At 34.3% G+C, this 22,152-nt stretch overlaps 1 protein-coding gene across 4 annotated transcripts in view; it reads left to right on the top strand.

The window, feature by feature from the left end:
* Positions 1-4,549: 4,549 nt before the first annotated feature.
* Mppe (Metallophosphoesterase) overlaps positions 4,550-22,152 on the top strand; it is a 40,563-nt gene continuing 22,960 nt past the window's right edge. For 3 of the 4 annotated variants that reach the window (XM_069815733.1, XM_069815731.1, XM_069815734.1), the window contains exons 1-5: positions 4,550-4,614; positions 5,610-5,828; positions 11,156-11,318; positions 18,727-18,858; positions 20,125-20,250. In XM_069815733.1, coding sequence (XP_069671834.1) covers positions 4,604-4,614; positions 5,610-5,828; positions 11,156-11,318; positions 18,727-18,858; positions 20,125-20,250 — 651 coding nt within the window. In that variant the 5' untranslated portion in view covers positions 4,550-4,603. The other variant, XM_069815732.1, reaches the window with a different exon arrangement.

The raw sequence follows: 22,152 nt of genomic DNA, 5'->3' as shown, positions 1-22,152 counted from the left end.
AAAAAAGTGAACTTCAAAATATTCATTGCATCTCGTATGGGTTAAATCTCCTTTTTTACTATCAAGTTTACATCAGCTGTCGAGTTTACCCCAATTTATGGTATGGAAAATAGGTCTTCTGGAGTACGCCATACGATAAGATCTGCAATAAAAAAGTATTGTCCCCTTCCCCCTGGCTAGGATTGAAATGATGTCCTTGGTTTTGAGGCTATTAATATTGATTTTTCTCACTGGAAATACGTACAGAGTTCAATTATCCAAAAATATGTTTCGAAATAAACTGAATTTGTCATCTAGGTTCGAAAAATTATATATCTCAAAATATGATTCACTTCAAAATTAGTAAGAAATAGAAGGATTTAAGTTTATTCTCAATTTCTCGAACTTACAACTTTTTTCAGATTAACTGGGTGTAAAAGTCTTCTAAGTTTCTAAAATAAAATAAATAAAAACCATATACAGTACCTTTACACGTCGCTACTTTTGCAGCGCTGCAGTACAAAAAAACTGCGCAACTCTCGTACTGCGACGTGTGAACAACGGTGCAACCCGAAAAGTAGCGGCTGCCGAACCTGCTGCTCGCTACTTTTTCATGCTGCACTCAGCTTAAAAGTAGCGACGTGTGAACAGGGTTCTCAGGGTTGCACCCGCAGCATTTTTGATATCGGTTTTGTTGAAACTTTTGCTGCGGTTGCGACCAGTGTTTCCACCCATATGTGCCAATAATACTTTTATTGTTTGGATGTATTTTAATGTTAGATGTGATGAAAATAAATTATTTGCAACAGTTATTAAATACACAACACAGTCTGAGCATATGTGCTGACGATATATAATTCACTTTTTTAATTTTCTGTAGCGTAGTTTCAAACAGGAGGGTTGCCAACATTGATTACGTGAATATGCTGTTGGTTATCATTTAAGTATATAGGCGTTTTTAAAAGTTTATAGTAAAAAATAATGCCAATTTCTTAATACTAGTTAGGACAGAAACGCAAATAATAGATAAGTAAGATTTCGGATGAGTTTATTAATAATGCAAACATAACCACAAAATGTATATTGAGAAGTCAACACGGAGATGGAAACCTGCAGCATGACTGCGGCTGCAAAAGTAGCGCCATGGATAAATATCAAAGAGTTTGTAATATATAACTAGAGACACCAACGGCGCTAGTTTCGCGTACAAAATTGAACCGCTGTTCGGCCGCCATTAAAGGGAGTTGATGCTTATAAGTACACTTGAAGGAAAATAATATGAAAATGGTGAAATACTGCGTTGCAAATAATTGTTCGAACATAGCTACTATTGTAGGATGCTCATTTGAAAGAATGTTCCAAACGCAGTTCCTCCTTCGAATGTGTTTACAGATTGTCGGAATATTTCTTGGATAAAGTTTTTCCAGAAACACATTAATCAGGTTTATAAGGTTGGTTTCAACAAAGAAAGTATGTACTTCTAGTTTTTGGTTGTATTATATGCAAAGAAATTAGTGAAAATATAGCTGATGGCCTACTTAGGCCTATTATTACCACTACTACTAACTAGGTCTCACTACTACTAGGCCTACTAATTCCACCAAAATTAGGCCTACTATTACCACTACTACTAGGCCTATTATTACCACTAATACTAGGCCTACTATTACTACAAAAACTAGGACTACTACTAATACTATGCCTACTATTACCACTACTACTAGGCTTACTATTGCCACAAAAACTATACCTACTACTACCATTACTACTATATATCTACTATTACCACTACTAAGTTACTAGGCCTATTATTACCACTATTACTAGGCCTATTATTACCAATACTACTAGGCCTACTATTACCACTACTACTAGGTCTATTATTACCACTACTTCTAGGCCTACTATTACCACTACTACTAGGTCTATTATTACCACTACTACTAGGCCTACTATTACCACTACTACTAGGCCTACTATTACCGCTACTAATCGTATTAAAAAGTCTGTACTGACCTCAAACCTGGTGGTTATTAACTACACAATGAATAGATTGTTTTATGATAAAATTTGTTCTCATTATATTTTAAATGAGTTTCCAGAATTTTTATGATCTCATATTTCACCACTAAATATTTTCAAAGCACCATATACCTTCCTCTTTCTTTGCACGAAAGGACTGAAATATAGATCATTTTAAATATTACAGTAAATACCCATTATTGTGTCCTTAAAACAATACTAGTAATACTGAAAATTAATGTTGACATTGCCATTATTCAATATTTCACATACTTATCCCGAGTGTATATGGGTGATTTCATTTATTTTTTAGAATATCGCCAAAGATGAATCATTATAATACTTTAATAAATATAGCGCTCCTCTGCATTCATGTTTATTTCATCACGACTCATCCTTTGTAAAAGATTTTTAAAACAGTGTCTATTACCAGGCTACATCAATGTATTATGGTACTGTTTTCGAATTTCGCGCCGCAAACACTCCCTTTAATGGCCGATTCTAGCCGATTCAATTTGTGACATTTTTCTTGCCTGCCACTTATGGGTATGTGTCTCTAGTAAGTATTACAAACTCTTTGATAAATATATATTCATCCATGGTAATATTAGACTGTGGTAGCGCCTTGTGTGTGAACAGACTCGCAACCTCCAGTTGCAACTTTTGCTGCACTCGGGTTGCGCAGCACGAAAAGTAGCGTCAGCGTGCTACTTTTGGCTTACGTGTGAACACGACACGCAACTTTTGCAGCTGTCGTGTGACTGTACCTTTAAGCTCACAAAATTTCGTTTGAACAGTAATGCTGGAAAACTTGTTTATTTTAATATTATGTTATAGGCCCTTTATCTATAGAACATGTTCATACATGAAAAACTGCCCTCCAAGACTGGATCTTCAACCAGCGTCTCGAGTTCTACTGAAGAAAAGTAAAGTTAAGGATGTCAGAGACGTATTTCCATATGTAAAAGAGGAAAGTCGCTCATTTTATGAGTCTCTTTTCCAAGCTTCTGAGACTATAGGAGGTGAATAGGAGAGTGAAAGTGATGACAGAGATGAGGAGGAAATTCGTGTGGAAAATATGGATGTGGAATGAAGAAGAATAATATCCTATCTCGTTTGAAAAATATTTTTTACTACTCAATATGTTCGTAATGTGTTATCCTGTTCGATAAACTTCTATTCCTTATTTTGTTTCGAAAACGTTTTCAACTTTTGAAAATGTTCGTGATTTGTTATTTTGTGTGGAATAAATGTCGTAAGTTCATGATTCGTTATTTTCCTTTGAAAACATTTCTAACTTTTCGAAATGTTCGTTATTTGCTATGTTATGTGGAAAATATCTCAAGTTATAAAAATGTTAATGAATATTATTAGTAATACTACTGTATCTTATATAAAATATAAATAATTTTAAATTTTTACAAAGACTACTCACAGCTTATATTTACTTTTGAGTTGAAAGTACGTTCTCCAGAAAAGAGGTCCATAAAATGCATTATTTTTATACATTATTCTTTAAATATATGACATTGGATTACAATGCTTTCAGCATTTCTGTTATATTATTTATAAACACAATACTTCTTATCCAGCAGTTTTATATTCATTTGTTAGTGCATTTAGTGCACTGCTTTAAAAATTTCAACTCTATATATCTCTGAACAGTAATTTGGAGTATGGGCCCTTATTGCAGCTACGTCTTCAATTATCGGAATATAAACGTGTGGCCAGCAGCCGACTGATCTGTCTGGGCGCCACAGATTATTATTATTATTACTATTATATTATTATTATTATTATTATTATTATTATTATTATTATTATTATTATTAGTGTATAACAACCAACTAACAACAATATAGCCTACACGAGAGTTTTGCAGAATTTAGGATGTCAGCGTCGAAATACAATTTTAATATTTTATTGCTATTAGTTTTTAACTGGGTTTGAAACGGAATTGTATGGATTGTATTCGTATTTAGTGAACTATTTATTTGGTTTATCGTTTGTCTTCGAAATAGGCCTGCTTTTTATAGGCTGAAGCACATCGTCCTCTTCTATAAGCAGTAAAGATACAAGAAGTGTCGTGAACACATAAAGCTATACTCGGAGGGACACAATTTGTCTCGTTTGATATTTATTACCCACTGTTTCACCAATTCCTTCTTTTTTTTTTTTTTTTTCAAAGGTAATCTGTAAGAAAAGAAAAATACTGCACACACGATATGTATGTGCTGGGTTTTGTTACACGCATGAAAAATAATACTGCTAATTAACAAAACAATAGACTTAACTTCATAAAATTTACCTGAAATATCATATATCATTTGTCTTTTTTTCTTTTGCTATTGCAGTTATATGCAGCACACGTAAGAGACATTTTTTTTTACGTAGCGCCTATCACCGTACACACAACGTTGTAAGCAGTCGAATTTATACAATGGAAGGCGCTTATGCCATTTCTGACGTGTTTGGCGGCGGCACCGCTAAGAGCGCTGTACACGGCTACTTGGCCACTCTATAATCTCACTTCTAGCTCGTTGGTTGACACAAATGTATGCGATATCTCGACGAAGACTCGAAGTCGTATTTGTAGTTCTAGATGTTTAGGAAGTATGATTGTGTTTTAATTTCTAGGCCATTTGATTAGTGTTTTACAAACATATTTTTCATATAACCCTAATTCATTCTATTAATTACTCTTCTGATGGTCACTAACGTAAAGCGGTTAAAAGACCAATAGATGCAAAAAGTGTTGAAGTGGTTACCTACGCTCAGATGTTAAAGAAGCAGAGATTAATTTAAATCCAATTGATTTTTTCGCTCTTTCTTATGTATGTGCTTAGAAACTGTTCCAGATAGGAAAACATGAATATCTTGAATTTATGATTCGTATCCAAATCATAAAATGTGTATCTATGCATTATGCTTTATAAAAATGATAACGTCGAAAACCGTTCCCCTGACTTCTCTAATATACAACAATCGAAACGAGAGGTTTTTGTTTGTTTTTTTTTTTGTTATTTAAAAAGTGGCGCGCAATTTAGCATCTGCAAAAACATTAAAAAGACTTTGGGATTTAAGTTTTACGGTTTTATCCAATTATTCGTTAATAGTAAAGATTATAAACCTGAATAGTGTATAAAAATAGGTACCGGTAATCAATTTCTAATAGTTACGTACAACTACCATTTCTGCTGTGGAAGAGTTAATACTTTTCTATCGCAAAACATCTGGGTGTCAATGTACCAATCAATTCTCTGTTTCTAGGGTCTTGTCACATTATTATGAAACGGTATAGTGTTACATTAAAAATATCAACATTATAATGGTATATTATTGGCTGTATACTGTATATAACATTTTACTACAAATAAGCTTAAGTGGTTTTGGTGTGGTGTAGATCATGCTAAATAATGGACAAATTTTGCGAAAAAATTTAATATGTTAAATATTGTGGTGGTTCTTTTGATAAGTGTAGATCATCATTGTAGCTCACACTTTCAAGAAAGGAAAATTTAGTTGAGAAAGAATTTGATTCTGATGTCCTGTTAAGTGCTGCGTGAATTACATAGACTATTCATAATTTATTTTAACTTTCATTTCAGAAGCAGAACAAAAATTGTATTGGTTTTTTTAATAGTGGTTCTGTTGTATAATGAGTATATAGTCTATTCTCTCAAGAGATGGTTTACATGGCCAACCATACGCTGTGATAATCCGTCAAAATGTCTAAAAATATTGCTGGTAGCTGACCCTCAAATTTTAGGAGAGCAGTATGAAGCACATTTTCCAAGAGGATTTCTAGCAAGATGGGACAGTGACAGGTGAGTTAAGAGCTCAGGACGTAGCTTTTATTGGATGATTTCAAGTTAGAGACATTTAGGAGAAATAGCTTGCACACAGAAGGAAATTGATGAATAATCATGAAACATGCTTAAAAAGGTAAATTTTTGTTATCTGCGACGCTGAAGACCTAGTTTTTTTCTGAAAATATGAAAAATAATTTTTTCCATCGTCATAGTAGGCCCTATAAACAGTGAAAAATATAGTGAGACTGCGTTGGTGGTAATGCAGCTTATGTGGATACCTCTTTGTTACTTATTAGCTTAAACAACAAGTTTAAGCCCCCTCACCACGACAAGGTGAGTACCCACGAGAGGGTACCAAAATACCCCCATTTCTCGTGAAAAAACAACAACTGAATAGACTACAGTGGACTATAGTGGACTTTATGTTGTCAGCAAACAGCTGGATACATTAAGAAGATTGATTGATAGTAGGCCCTATTTTGAAAATTCGATTCGAAGTGCCAAAATGTATTAAAAATGTGGGTAGGCCCTACCATATATTCTAAGAAAATTGGACTGGAAATTGGCCTAAATGGAACAATTAACTGATTAAATTTCAAAATTCTTTACCGTGTTAATGTTTGCCTTGCTTGACTAGTTTCGAAGGCTAGGCTTTGGACAATGAAGCACAAGACTTTGAAACTAGTCAAGCAAGGTAAATCCTAAATATTAACATTGTAAAGAACATGGAAATTTAATCAGTGATATAGCCTATGTGTTAAAAGTGTACCGGAATATAGAAAAATGAAGGAACAATTGAACTGACAAACAGAAGTCCCTACTAATATTTGTCTATTTTCAGATGATGTAGGTATTAAATTGAACTACTAACAAATAAACCTTGTAACAAATTGAAAAGACAACAGATTCTGGTACAATAATTAGGAAATGGTGCAAACGAAGGTAGAACTAAAATGGAACTGAAAACTTACGAAACTTATCATCAGTATTAACTGTATTGCATAATATAAAACAAAATATATTCATCGCGTAAAAAAAGTTAAAAACCAATTGGAAAACTTATTTGACAATAGCATTTTAGGCAATAAATAAGTTAACATGAAAAGGAGACTGTGAACAGTGAGATAAAAGACTATCGAGAAAATAAGAACAAGAAAGGAAATGGGAAATGACTAAAAGTTTAATAAATAAAACTTACGATACATACCGGTATATTAAATTGAACTTGTTAAATGGAGGAGAAATAATAGCCATGGTACTGATAAAAATAAATTTTAAACACAAACTGTAGAATATATAACACGAATGTCAGGTAATCTAAGGCGAATTCTCGATCTCATCTCGTCAAATACTATCTCGCTATCACCAATTCCATCGACGCTAAATGACTTAGTAGTTGACACAGCGTCGTTAAATAGCATAATAATAATAATAATAATAATAATAATAATAATAATAATAATAATAAGCTTAATAATAATAATGTAAAACTGGTTTAACGTGTACACATCTTCCAGTGCCCAATATTCTATTATTATGTTCTTTCTAATTTTGTCTCCTTTTTTATATTAAAGCCGATCTTCTCCAAAAGTCCATTTCCATAGCTAATAATAATAATAATAATAATAATAATAATAATAATAATAATAATAATAATAATAAGCTTAATAATAATAATGTAAAACTGGTTTAACGTGTACACATCTTCCAGTGCCCAATATTCTATTATTATGTTCTTTCTAATTTTGTCTCCTTTTTTATATTAAAGCTGATCTTCTCCAAAAGTCCATTTCCATAGCTAATAATAATAATAATAATAATAATAATAATAATAATAATAATAAGCTTAATAATAATAATGTAAAACTGGCTTAACGTGTACACATCTTCCAGTGCCCAATATTCTATTATTATGTTCTTTCTAATTTTGTCTCCTTTTTTATATTAAAGCCGATCTTCTCCAAAAGTCCATTTCCATAGCTAATAATAATAATAATAATAATAATAATAATAATAATAATAATAATAATAATAATAATAATAATAATATAATAACAATAACAACATTCTCATCACCACCACCACTACCACGTCTTATGAACGGGTGTTTTTAAAATACTTTGGTGTTTCTGGTGTAGTGACAGATGACATTTTTATCACATTACCAGATTAATGTTGTCCAGTATTTTTCTCATTAATTAGGGGGTCGCTGGAAAGAAATATATGTTTCACTTTTGATGACACAAAGTTACTAGATCTATTATTGAATAGTAACTCCTTGAGAAAGGACTTGTTCCTCAGAGTGAAGGTACAGAATGAGTCAGTCAAGGCTAGACCTACATCAGTGAAATGTCGTATGCGTAGTAACTTCTGCGCCATCGCAGAGATCAGACCTCTTGCTCGTGTACGTTTCGTATTTAGTTACGTAAATTCGTTTGCACAGTGAGCGTGCAGCTATATACCGTACATTTAGAGTGTCTATTATGAAATATAGCCTTGAACAACGAGTGTTTATTTAAGACAACTTTGTGAAATACGAATCTTGGAGAACAGTTGTAACAAACTTCCGTCAGTCATTCCCTGATTCGCTAGAGCCTTCTAAAGAAATGATTTACAATTTATTGAAGAAATTTTGTACAACTGGATTAGTATTGGCTAAGAAACGAACATGTGTGAAGCATGTTCTCACTGAGGAAATGTTAAATGAAATTGGCCACCGACTAGAGAGTAGTTCTATGACATCATCGCTCTGTGTATCTCAGCAGGTAGGGGTGTCACAGTCTTCAGTGATAAGAGAAACAATTAAAATTAAAACCTTACAAAATTCGTGTAGTTCAGAGTTTAACGGAGCAGAGCAGACTTAGGTTTTGCGTGTGGTTCCAACAGCCAGTGTATGATGGACTACTTGACCCCACCTTATTTTTGTTATAGTGATGCAGCATGGTTCCACCTGAGTGGTTACATGAACACTCAAAACAGTCGTTACTGGGACAGTGAAAATCTACATCATTTGCATAAACAGTCACTAAACGACATGAAAATAGGGGTATGGTGTGTAATGAGTGGATGAAGACTGATTGGTCCCATTTTCTTTGAGGAAGCAGTCAACACACAAAGTTGCACACAGTTCATACTCCTTACGTTTTTTAATGAGCTGAGTGAGGACGAAAAGTTGTGCTGTTATTTCATGCAGGATTATGCCACAGCTCACACTGCTCATGTTTGATGACAGGGTGGTAAAGTCGCGGATTATGGTTAGCTCGATCGCCTGATTTAAATCCCTGCGATTTTTATTTATGGAGCACACTGAAAAGCAAAGTTTACGCGAATAACCCACATTCACTTGAGGAACTCAAAATATTTGGCATGAAATTCGAGCCATTTCGAAGAACGAACTGCGGTGAGTTGCTACATATATCTTCAGGAGATGTGCAGCCTGTCAGACAGGATGCGAATTAATGGGAGGGATTGGTGGGATTTTCCCCCTGTTGGAAAGTTATCCCCCCTCATAAATTCATATTAACATCCCTGCCAGGGATAACTTCTATCTCCCCCCTCACAAAATATAATTGTTTTAATATGAGTTTAGCCTACTTTATAAATTTATAAAGTAAGCAAAGAAAATAATTGATGTATTATTATCATCATAGGCAAGCTGACAACAGTCAATAACTTAGGAATTACACATCTTATCTCGAGCCTGCTCATGGAAATAATTATTATTATGATCAAGATGCAAGACAAGCAACTCAGTGCAGCCAAGTGTTGAGCCGTATCAAATGAGGATAATAATAATTTTATGTATAGTATTCTCTATCTAAGATTCTATCCCCTCCTCATCAGAAATCTTAATTCACACCCTGCTGCCAGATATCACAAGGATGTCATTTCGAACATGAATTGTGAATTCAATGTACCAGACCTATACGCACATAGAATTATTCCAATTCAGAAATGCAAAGTAAACTAAAAAAATCTCCAAAAGGAAATAACATTTCAATGGATACCTAGTCATTGTGATATACCTAGAAACGAGAAAGTCTATAATATTGCAAAACAGGCAACATATAGTGATATCTCTACCCAGTGCTTTTGCTTCAGTAAAGTCTCATTTTATAAACCTATGGATCAACAATTGGCTCTCTTTTGACAAAGGAAAAATTTTAGTCTGCACAAAAGAAACCAAATGACCTGGAAATGTACAAAAACTTGCCCAGACATGTTCAAACATCTTTAACAAGAGCCAGAACAGGTCACATTGTCACACAATTGTACCTACAGCGATTTCACATTTGAAGAGTCCACTGCAAGAATGATGGATGTCACTTTCTTGTCGAAAATGAACCAAGACTGTCAATGCATAGCTTAAGACATATAGAATGTACATAGAGAGTTATATGGCATTAACACTGATAGTCATTCATTCATTCATTTATTTTATTCCACAGATCTTACATGAGCAATGAAGCTTTAAGATGTGGAACTAGTGAAAATTTTACGATATTACAATTACAATTTTTATAAATTTTTATAGTTTTACAATTTAGTAATTTTCTACAATTTTTACAATTTTGTGCAATTTTTTACAATATTTTGGCGAGATGTAGTGAGATGAGGTGAGGTCCGAGGATTCGCCAAAATATTACCCGGCATTTGCCTTTTGGTTGGGGAAAACCTCGGAAAAACCCAACCAGGTAATAAAATCAAAGGGGTTGATGCCAAGGACTCGCCATTGTCCAATAATGATCGGAAAATCACAGTTAAGCTTTGAGCATAAAGCATTTCAAACTTTCAATTGCTTCTCCTGCAAAATGTATTCCAAATGACATCCATCATTCTTGCAGTGGACTCTTCATTTCTGATAATCCTACTTGTCTGTGGTGTAATAATCATGATGAAGATCTGGAACACATTCTTCTATACTGTCCATCCGTAAATCACAAAAGAAGTAAATTAAAATCATCAGTACCAGTTGCAGAAGACACAGCCCTGCAGTATATATTGACTACACCCCAACTCTGGCTACTAGCAACAGGCATCTATAATGAACACCGATCAAAATACCCCTCATTTCTCATGAAAAACAACTGAATATACTACAGTGAACTATAGTGGATTTTATGTTGTCAGCAAGCAGTTGAATACATTAAGAAGATTGATTGATTGATTATTACGCATTGCTGTACTAAATGAAAAAGTGCAGAACGAATCCTCCATATATGATAGCGTCGTTTCATATGAATCAGCTGCCGTGAGTGCAGATAGGAGTCTAGCCCTGGCTGGTTCACTCTGTAGAATGGTCTGTTACATACATTATAAATAAAAGGATTGTTATGTTTCAGATACCTTGAAAAAACTTTCCAGAGAGCTGTCTACCACGTGGACCCTAATGTTATCGTCTTCCTCGGAGATATTATGGATGAAGGGAGCATTTCAACAAATGAGGAATATAGAAGATATCTGGAAAGATTTCATGATGTATTTCAGGTCCATCAAAACGTGAAGGTAAATTAATTTACGATATTACAATTGTGGAGCTTGTTTCTAAAAGGTACCTAATCCAAATGGACAAATTTTACAGGAGAGCAAAAAAACGTACTGAAGCTACAATAATTATTGTAATATACCAATATTTGATTTAGGGTTTATCTGCACCTCTTTTAACTTATTTATAGCAAATTTTAATTTATTGCACATTTTATTCCAAAGTTATTGGGAATTTAATTTTGAATTTGGTACGTTTTGGCATAACATTTCGAAAAGGTTTCTGTACAGTGCACTTAATGACTATATAACTTACAATAATAATATATTTCTGACATTTAGTATTAATTACAATATTCTTTCACATATAAGACAACATTTAGAAATAGCATTTTGTCTCAGCAGCAACAAAAGCAAAACTTATCAAACATCATAGTGAACGTCAATAGCATTGATAAAGGTGCATCTGATGCCATGTTATTTATTTTCACGACTCTCTTGTAAAGTGAAATTTTCTATAATTATAATAATGATTTAATAATAATAATAATGATTTATTTTAGCTGGCAGAGTTAAGGCCGTAAGGCCTTCTCTTCCACACAACCAGCAAAAAGTGTATATACATATGCATGAACTTACAAAGAATTCAACAATTTGATTTAGATGAGAGTTACATGTATACAAGAGTTATTTACGAATTAAACAACAAAATACTATGAACTATTAATTAAACACTGAAATAAACTGGGTAGCAGAATTAAACTAAAATACATAGAATGTTAATATATTTCAAATTATATTAAATAATAGAAAGAGATTATTATGAGACAATTTTGAAAATGCAGCACAATCAGGATGATGTCTAAAGAAAAAAAGCAACAGTGTAGTCAGTAATATTTTAAATCAGTATGATTGGAGTGAAATGCTAATAAGGTTATCTTTTAAGCTGTTCTTAAAGGTGTTTGTTGTCTTGCAGCCCCTAATACTTTGTGACAAGGAATTCCATTGACGCGAGGTGGATATTGTAAAAGATGAGGAATAACAAGATGTTCTATGAAGAGGTATATTTAGCGTGCCACAGATAAGTGATCTGGTATTTACGTCGTGGTTAGAGTATAGATAAGAGAAACGAGACGAAAGGTAATTTGGTGTTGAGGTGTGCAGAATTCGAAAGAGTAAAGACAAAGAGTGTAAAGTTCTGCGTTCTTTAAGTCGGAGCCACGAGAGACTTGCGAAGGACGGTGATATGTGATCATATCGTCGGATGTTGCACACGTATCTGATGCACATATTCTGAGCTCGCTGTAACTTGACTGACAGTTCAGAACTTAGATCACTTAACAAAACGTCACAATAATCGAAGTGCGGCATTACTAGGGTTTACCCCCTAACAGAAAGTAGAGATATCAAGTCGTTTTTTGTTTAGTTTGTTTTACATAACTACAGTTTGGAATTTCTTTCAGTTGAACCAAAATACAATCATGTCTTATCCATGTCCCATTTCTGAGCATTTTGTGGGTACATATTGTCACTGCATATGCAGAATGTACACCTACATTCTGGCACATCGACATATTCATCTCAAATATCAGAACCCATTTTTAAGAGTTCACCACAAAGCGATATAACAAGAAGCACAAAAATGTTATACAAAATAACACAAAACGCATACGGAAGTCATGACTGAGATTTTAAGAAAATTGATGTAATAGCACACAGCTACATCGTTGAAAGAGGAGTAGGTACTTTATGCTATGAAAGCTGAAGCGGATGTGGTATGTTCTGCTGTAAAATGTAAACTTAGACAACATTTATATACGTGATTAGGTACTTTTTGACAAAAATTATTTCGTATACAGATGCCGAAACCTAATAGATATGCACTGTCACTTGTAACTCATTTTTCGAAAATTATGGATTTGGTACCTTTTGGAAACAAGCTCCACAATTGTAGAATATTTTAACCCCTTACTGCATAGGACAGTTTTGCACACACTGGTTTAATATTCATATAACTTAAGTAGTTCTCTCTTTCTCAACTGATGTCACATATGAGTCATTCCACGTCAAATCGCACAAAATTATACAAATTTTGACCTTCATATTTCTGATTGCGTTTATATTTTTTTTACCAACTCTATGGGTTTAATAAACCAACAAGTGTACTTTTATTTCCTCCAAGTCCACATGTTTTTAAAATATTGCATGATAAAATTCGTTAAAAATGTCGCACAATCCAACATTTAAAGCGTCATATTTGCGAGGATATTTATGTTAAATTTTTTTTGAAAAATGCATTTAAAAGCTTAAAGTACTGTCTTTTGTTAAATATTTACTAACTAATTTTAATATAATTATTACAAATATTTTTTTATGATTCAATTTTTAAAAGTTAGATATCAATGTGAAATAGCCGTATTAAAAATCTAAAAAAATGCCTACTAGGTGCACTGAAGTATTCTTAATAATTCCAGAAAAAATCACAATGGGATCTCTAATAGTTTAATGGAAATTTAATTACTTACGACGCAATGTGTAGCGGTCGGTGCAGCAGCAGTGGACGGGAAGCGTTGAAGCGCGCTGGGAAGTTTATCGGCGCTGGATGATCGACTGAACGTTGCAAGATTACACACAGTAGGGATCAAGTCACTCGAGAAAACACTGCTAATTTACTTATTATGATATCCTCAAATATTTGTACATTATGCTTTTTAAACGTTTGTTTTCATTCACACTACACTTTAAATTTTCATTCGCCTACCTTCTTTCTTGAAAGAAAATTGTTTTAATAGGCCTAAATCTTCAGTTTTTGACAACGGAATGAAAGAATGTAATTTTAATGTACCAGTTATTTGTTTTAGATTGTGGTATCTGGCCTGCAAATTTTCAGTGTGGTTTTTGTGCTTATTCAATGGATAAAATATAAATGACACTTTAGAAATGTTTTTTGTGACCAATCAAACAGTTTTTTTTTTTGTTGATGTTGTTTTATAGGTTCTTGTATAGGCTGCTCTCGTTGCAAGTCTTTTAACAGTTCCTCCAATGCCACCACATGGACTTTTACCATGCGACGTTGCAAAGAAGTGTCATTCAGCACTAATTCCATAATCGTCTTCATGTAAGCAATTATTTTTAAAATTCTTTTTGTTTTTGTATTGTTAACTTGATCCATCGGAAAAGTAAATGATTTTTTTCATATCGTTGAATTCTTGCTTTAAGAAGTTAATTGCTTCGGATTGAAAACAATGAAAGGAACCGGTGTCATGTTTCATGCTTTCTGAGATGACGACAATATTTTTGTGACGAATTTCTGTATCTTCTTTGAAATATACTACGAAAGGATGTATTGTGTCTTGGCATTTTTTCCAATGCACACCTTGTACTCAGTCTTGTATTACAAATGAATAATTTTCAGAAAAGTCTGCAATAGGCCTAACTATGTAATTTTCAGGTTGTACTTTTGCTTTGCATTCCGTCAAAAATAAAATATGGCGACTTTTGAAGGGATGACGATGCATCTTCTACATGAAAAACTTTACTTGCTTGGAAGCCTTTTATTTTTTTAAACTTTTCACGGGGGTATCATTTTCGTTGTAGTTTTCTTTTCCTGATAGGGGATTCTATTGACATCAAACTCTTGTTTAATTCCTCAATATTGGTGATTTCTAGCGCTGTATCCATAGATCTGCTAGAATAAGAACTGGGATAATCACTCTCTCTGCCCGCACTTTTATATCACATATTCACACCTTCAAAGACTCCTTTAAATTGAGCTTTATCAATAAATCGCGACTTATGCGTCTTAGTGTTTTCTTTTTAAAAGCGTGATTAGAAAGGTCAACTGGATTTAAACACTTGTTATATATTACCGCGTTCTTTACCGTCACTGATGTTGTATAGAAGTCACGTCACTCCGTGAAATTCAAACCCTGACTGATTATTTTTCTCTTCTATATTTGTCTCCTGCCATCTGTTTACTGCCATAAAGTTTACTGCCTTACCCAACCTTGCTATCTTTAAACATTTCGCTATATTACAGTATAAACATACAGCATTGTGAAGGGCTCCCCCTCTTAGCTGTTCTGACAATAATAAGATAAATTTAGGTATTTACTGCTCCTCAAGGTATTGATCATTTGATGAATGAATGCATTTCTTTCGTAGTGTTGCGACATCAGATATTACATGCAACGGGGGATTTCGTAAAAATTAGTCTATCTATGGCTACAAGTAGTACATTAGCTGGGAATCGCGAGCGCGTGCATGCCTCCGGAAAATAAATTGTTACAAATGTATGTGTGGAGATCCCACATTTCTAAATGCAGTAGTTTACAGATAATACATCAGGGAACAAGTCTATAATTTTTTCAGATTTTTAACTTGGCTATTTAATATAGTAATTATGCTTTGAAAAAGAAATGATTAAAAAAATACGCCAAATTTTAAATTTATTTGTGATAGGCCTAAAGTAATAAAAAGTGTTGTATTTAGTCTTTAAAATGCGCCAAACCGCAAATCTCAATTATTTGTAGACACAGAGTACCAAGTGAGTTTATGTAACAGTGCGTGCATAATTTGCGTAATTTCAGATAGTCATAACTACACAAGTAATTAATAATTGTGAAAATAAAACAATACGGGTCTCTTTATTTGATGTCTGGAATTCATGAAAAATAATGCGACCATTTCCGAGAAGGTAGTGTTTTATGGCTGTGCGATTTGACGTGGAATGACTCATATGGTCAAATCCAGTTATTCCGTCCCAGTATGCAGTTTGAAATATTATATGCTTATTATAAGTTATATGAATATAAAACTGGTATGTGCCATATCTGTTCCAATATGTGGAAAGGGGTTAACATAATGACTCAAATTGTAAAGGCAGAAAACTGTAGTCTTTTTTTTTTTTTTCAGTACTTCCAACATTTTCCTTGAAAACAACCGAAGTAACTGAGTAGATAAAATAGACTTTGCACTTCGTGAATATGTGAAGTTCCAAAATTTTTACATGTTTTCTCTTGTGAAATATTTAATAATTTACCTCCTCTAATTCTTATGTAGGGGTGGGTGGTCAAGGAGTAATGCTACAAGTCGGAAAGTCGCGGGTTCGATTCCCGATGGAGTCATGGATTTTTCCATTGGTCTAATCCTTCCAGTCGCACTATGGTCTGAGTCTACTCAGCCTCTAACAGAAATGAGTACCAAGGGCATTTCCTTGGAGGTAAAGATGGTGGGCACATAGGACTGACATCCCTACTGTTATTAAATTGCCGATGGTCATTAAGGTGGAAGCCTTATCCTCTCACCTTCCCCTATGGGCCGATGTAGTCTGTCATGGGGATGCCTTTACCTTTACCAATTCTTATTTAGAAGAAGCGCAAATAAATTCTGAGTAGTCTTCCTGAGTGTTACAGTTTTGTCAATGTTGATGTGGAAATTTATGACTGCGATTCATATCTTTTTATATTGTATTGTATTTATTAACATTCACAGCTAGAATATGGAACAAGTAAAAAAATTTAATACTACTATAAAGTCTTAATTTATAATCACAGTCTAGTTGAAATATATACAGAAGAGGTTTACAATCTAGTCTACTAGTACAACACAAAGTTTTAGTATTAATTTCATGAAGCGTTGTTGAATGCCATGAATTCACCTACAGAATAGAAGGCGTGAGAAATTAGGTACTTCTTTAATTTGGCCCTAAATAATCTTATGTTTTGAGTTTTATTTTTTATATCAATAGGGAGGCTATTAAAAATTTTTACTGTCATATAACGCACTTCTTTTTGATAGCATGATAGACTTGCCGATGGAGTATGAAAGTCATTTTCTTGACACATATTTATGCTATGAACTGTTGAATTAGTTACAAAGTTTTTACGATTACATACGAGGAAGATTATTAATGAAAAAATATACTGACAAGCCATGGACATTATTATTTTGTAGTTTTTTTTCAAATACTCCTACACAATTCCCTAGATTTGGCACCTACTATTATTCTAATTACTCTTTTTTGTAGTAGGAATATACTGTTATTACCTGTGGAATTTCCCCAGAATAGTATTCCAAAACTCATTACCGAGTGGAAGTATCAAAGTATATTGTTTTTAAGGTATTGATATTTGCTATCTTTTGCATAGATCTAATAGCAAAACATGCTGAATTTAGTTTGGGGGTAATTTATATGATTTTTCCAGTTTAACACATCGGTTTTTAAACCAAGAAATTTGGTTGTTGTTTCTAATAGGAACCAATTGTTAATTATTGCTCTTCAAATTTGTGAGGTTGAATTTGGACAGGATTTAAATTGAATTATGTTAGTTTTGTTATAATTTAATACTAATTTATTGACTGAGAACCAGTCACATATTTTGAAGAGAATTTTCTCTGTTGAAGATTGGAATGTGTTGGACTTATTGGCTGTAATTACTATACTTGTATCATCTGCAAATAATATGGGATGACCTACATCTTTTTATTAGGGGGGGGGGGGCAAGATCATTTATGAACACTAGAAAAAGTAGGGGACCTAATATTGATCCTTGAGGAATTCCATTATTAATAGTTCCCCATGTTGAGGCAGATTTCATAGTTGTATTGATTTCGACTTTCTGTTTCCTATCTATAAGATATGAGTGAAACCATTGGTCTGCAACGCCTTTAATTCCATGATCTTATTTCCAATGCAGCTGCAATTTTGATTCCATTATTTTTTTATTTTTGGTCAAGATTTCGTTTCTTTAGTAGAGCAGCTGGCTACGGACTGGAAGGTCCGGGGTTCGATCCCAGGTGGTGACAGGATTTTTTCTCGTTGCCAAACTTTCAGAACGGCCCCGAGGTTCACTCAGCCTCCTATAAAATTGAGTACCGGGTCTTTCCCGGGGGTAAAAGGCGGTCAGAGCGTGGTGCCGACCACACCACCTCATTCTAGTGCCGAGGTCATGGAAAGCATGGGGCTCTACCTCCATGCCCCCCAAGTGCCTTCATGGCAAGTTACGGGGATACCTTTACCTTTTTTTTAATACTTATTTCATGAACATTCTACATAGCAAAATAGAGTAAACTCTCTTCTTTGCTTTTTCTTTCTAGCCATACTATGTTATATTCTATATGGTTCTACCTTGAAAGTAAATATGTATGTCTATTAAATTGTATACCAATTCTATTGGTGGAATTGCCAACTTATTAGTCTCTGGACCAATTACATATTATTATAGTTGTATTTAAATGTATTTTCTGTCCTGAGCACAGAAATATTCGCAAGTTTCCACCTGGATAGGATTAAAGGAATGATTCTTCATTGAACTATGTCTCTCATCTAGTTAGATTTGTTGCTGTATAGTGCTTTGGAAATAAGCTACAAATGACTCTTTCAGAATAACTCTCTTGAATGCATAATATCGCATTCATTTTTTTTCAGTATATTTTCCTGCCTGGTGATAATGACATTGGAGGAGAAACTGAACCGCTAAGTGTTAAAAAATTGGAACGATTTCAAGAAACGTTCAAACAGCCAGATGTTATCCAGTTCCAGCATGTTGAAATGTACAAGGTGAGACAGTTTTTTGTTTCTTTTCACCACACAGGTGATTATTTATCTGACAGCAAGGATATTAATGCAACAGTGAATGGATTTATTTATTTTATTGGGTTATTTTACGACGCTGTATCAACATCTAGGTTATTTAGCGTCTGAATGAAATGAAGGTGATAATGCCGGTGAAATGAGTCCAGAGTCCAGCACCGAAAGTTACCCAGCATTTGCTCGTATTGGGTTGAGGGAAAACCCCGGAAAAAACCTCAACCAGGTAACTTGCCCTGACTGGGATTCGAACCCGGGCCACCTGGTTTCGCAGCCAAACGTGCTGACTGTTACTCCACAGGTGTGGACTCACAGTGAATGGACATTGATGTAAAGAAGGCAAACAACATAGCATAAAAAAGGCAAACTGTACTATACTGGTAGTTTTTTTCAAGTCTAGAAAAGAACATCAATGGTCTTCTTTCTTTACTTGGTTATTTTACGACTCTCTTTCAACTACGAGATTATTTAGCATCGATGGTATTGGTGATAGCGAGATGATACCGAGGGTTCGCCATAGATTACCTGACATTTGCCTTACAGATGGTGAAAACCTCGGGAAAAACCCAACAAGGTAATGAGCCCAAGCGGGAATCGAACTTCGGATCGACAGGCAAGTGCCTTAGCCGACTGAGCTATGCTGGTGGCTATTAATGGTCTTATGGAATCACTATTGCTTTTGTGTCATGGAGAGACAAGGATAGAGATGTAGCTTTTGTATTTCTCTTTCTACCAAGAAAAATTGGCTTGATAAATATTTTGTAAGTTGAGTTCAAGTTCTGTTGATTACTACCCCACTTTGCTCTAGCTAATCTTTTTAAGATTGGAAACCTTTTAATGGTTTTAACCACTAATTTTCGAACGACCTATGTATAAAAATTAGCTGCCAATGCTGTGATGGCGTGAAAACTTATTTGGAACAACAATGTGTACTTGGAGAGAGTACTTGAATCGTCATCTTCCATAAAGCCATTCTTTACACCATTTACTTTCTTCATTCAACGAATGTCGAACAAATGATTTTTACAATGGCCAGTCATTATAGAACAGTGACATTAGGCATTGCCTGCGAGCAAGAGTGGCATTATACCACATTCTATCAGAGCCTTTCTCGTGATGTCGTGTTATTTGTTACAAAAGGGAAAGTAATCCTTCTCCCACATCACAGGATTATTCTCTCTTTGATTTGATGAGAATACATGTTGATTGATATCATTGCTTTTCTTCTGTTTTCAGGTTAATAGATTAGCATACACAATACCAAGGTCTGAAAGCAATCAGAGACTTTCACAAGGAAATAAAACACGGATAATTTTGAGCCATCTTCCTCTGCTTTTTGTACCATCAGGATTTGTACAGCAGGTAATATAAATTCTTCCATGTATGGATCGTAAATATTTTCTCTGTATTTTGTTTTTTTAACTTTTAAAAATTATCATGATTCATTTCTCTGATTCAGGGCAGAGAGGAGCATTTATGTCAATTATTTATCCACGTTTAAGTTTCATTTGTTTGTTTTTGTTATGATTATACGGGCTACACATTATTAAAATAAAGAAAACTTTTTTTTTTTTGAAAAATGTAAGGATTCATTCCTTCATAGTGTTCTGCCCAAGCGTAGGTCTTTCACTGCAAACCCAGCATTCTCCAATCTCCTATTTTCTGCTTTCCTCTTAGTCTCCGCATATGATCCATGCATCTTAATGTCATCTATCATCTGATATCTTCTTCTGCCCCGAACTTTTCTTCCATTTACAAATCCTTCCAGTACATCCTTCAGTAGGCAGTTTCTCCTTAGCCAGTAACCCTGTCAATATCTTTTCTCTTCCTGATCATTTTCAGCATTATTCTTTCTTCATAGCTTCATTTCTTTCACATGTTTAATTCTTCTCCATATCCACATTTCAAATGCTTCTATAGTCAGGACGCTGTTATTCCCGGCGTGACTCCTCCTCTTTGCTTACATCTTAGGAAGTCGAGGCTCTATAAAGTCTATGTAGGTAGTATTGTTCGCCATTTTTGTTCTTTCGTTGCCGAGCTACCAGACGAGGGATCTATTTGCCACACCGTTAAACATTATCATGTCGTAGCTCCTATGATAATAAATCAAACGCACTGTAATTCAGCAAATAATTGAGCGGCAAATAATGTCCTCGTGTGCTTTCTGCGAACGCCAACGAAAGAGCCAAAGTGGCGGGCGATTATATATTAAGTATTTATCCAGCCTTAGGAAATGCTTAACATCTTCATCAGCGAATCACAAGACTCACACGTTTAAATGTAGCCGACCTGCAACGTGATTGGCTGCTAGAAATTAGAGTGACAGGACTATAGTCGTTTCTGTTCACTTTATCGTAATGTCCATGTTTCTGTCCCAAACAATACCACACTTCACGCAAAGCACTTCACTAGTACCTTCCTTAGTTCTTTTTCCAAAGGTCCACAAAATTTTTTTCTATCAAAAACTTCCTTGGCCATTGCTATCCTTCTTTTGACTTCGTGACAGCAGCTCATGATACTACTTAAAGTACACCCCAAATATTTGAAGCTGTCCATTTTTTCGACTGCCTCATTTAAAGTTCGCACATTTACTTTATTTTTCTTCCGATAACCATGGTCTTCCTCTTGTTTCTATTTATCTTCATCCCATACTGCTCACAGCTGTCATTTAGCTCCAGTAGCATATCCCTTAGTATCATCTTCTCTTCTGCTAACAACGCCATAACATCAGCAAATGTTATACACTTATTCTTCTTCGTCCTACTATCACCCCTCCCTTGTTCTGAAAACAGTTCTTCACTAAATCTTCCAAATAGATGTTGAACAGAGTAGGTGACAAAGGGCATCCTTGTCATACTTCTCTCCCTATTCCACTTTCCTCTGCCATTTCTTCTCCATTTCTGACTTTGACTCGTTGTTTCATAATATAGATTCATTAACAGCCTCCTCTCCTTCCAATCCACACTAGTTTTCTTCAGGATCCAGTACCGGAAAAGTATTTCTTAAAAAATGTAAGAATTGCACACATGTATTTAATCCCATAAATTGACTTCGCAGTGGGACAAAATAATAATAATAACAATAACAATAATAATAATAATAATAATAATAATAACAGAGAGGGTTTGGAATTGAACGGGTTACATCAGCTGCTTGTGTATGCGGATGATGTGAATATGTTAGGAGAAAATCCACAAACGATTAGGAAAAACACGGGAACTTTACTGGAAGCAAGTAAAGAGACAGGTTTGGAAGTAAATCCCG

Source organism: Periplaneta americana, chromosome 17 (assembly GCF_040183065.1).
Source record: "Periplaneta americana isolate PAMFEO1 chromosome 17, P.americana_PAMFEO1_priV1, whole genome shotgun sequence".
Classification (NCBI taxonomy): domain Eukaryota; kingdom Metazoa; phylum Arthropoda; class Insecta; order Blattodea; family Blattidae; genus Periplaneta; species Periplaneta americana.
Note: the sequence above shows the minus strand (reverse complement) of the source record. Positions and strands in the feature narration are given on the sequence as shown.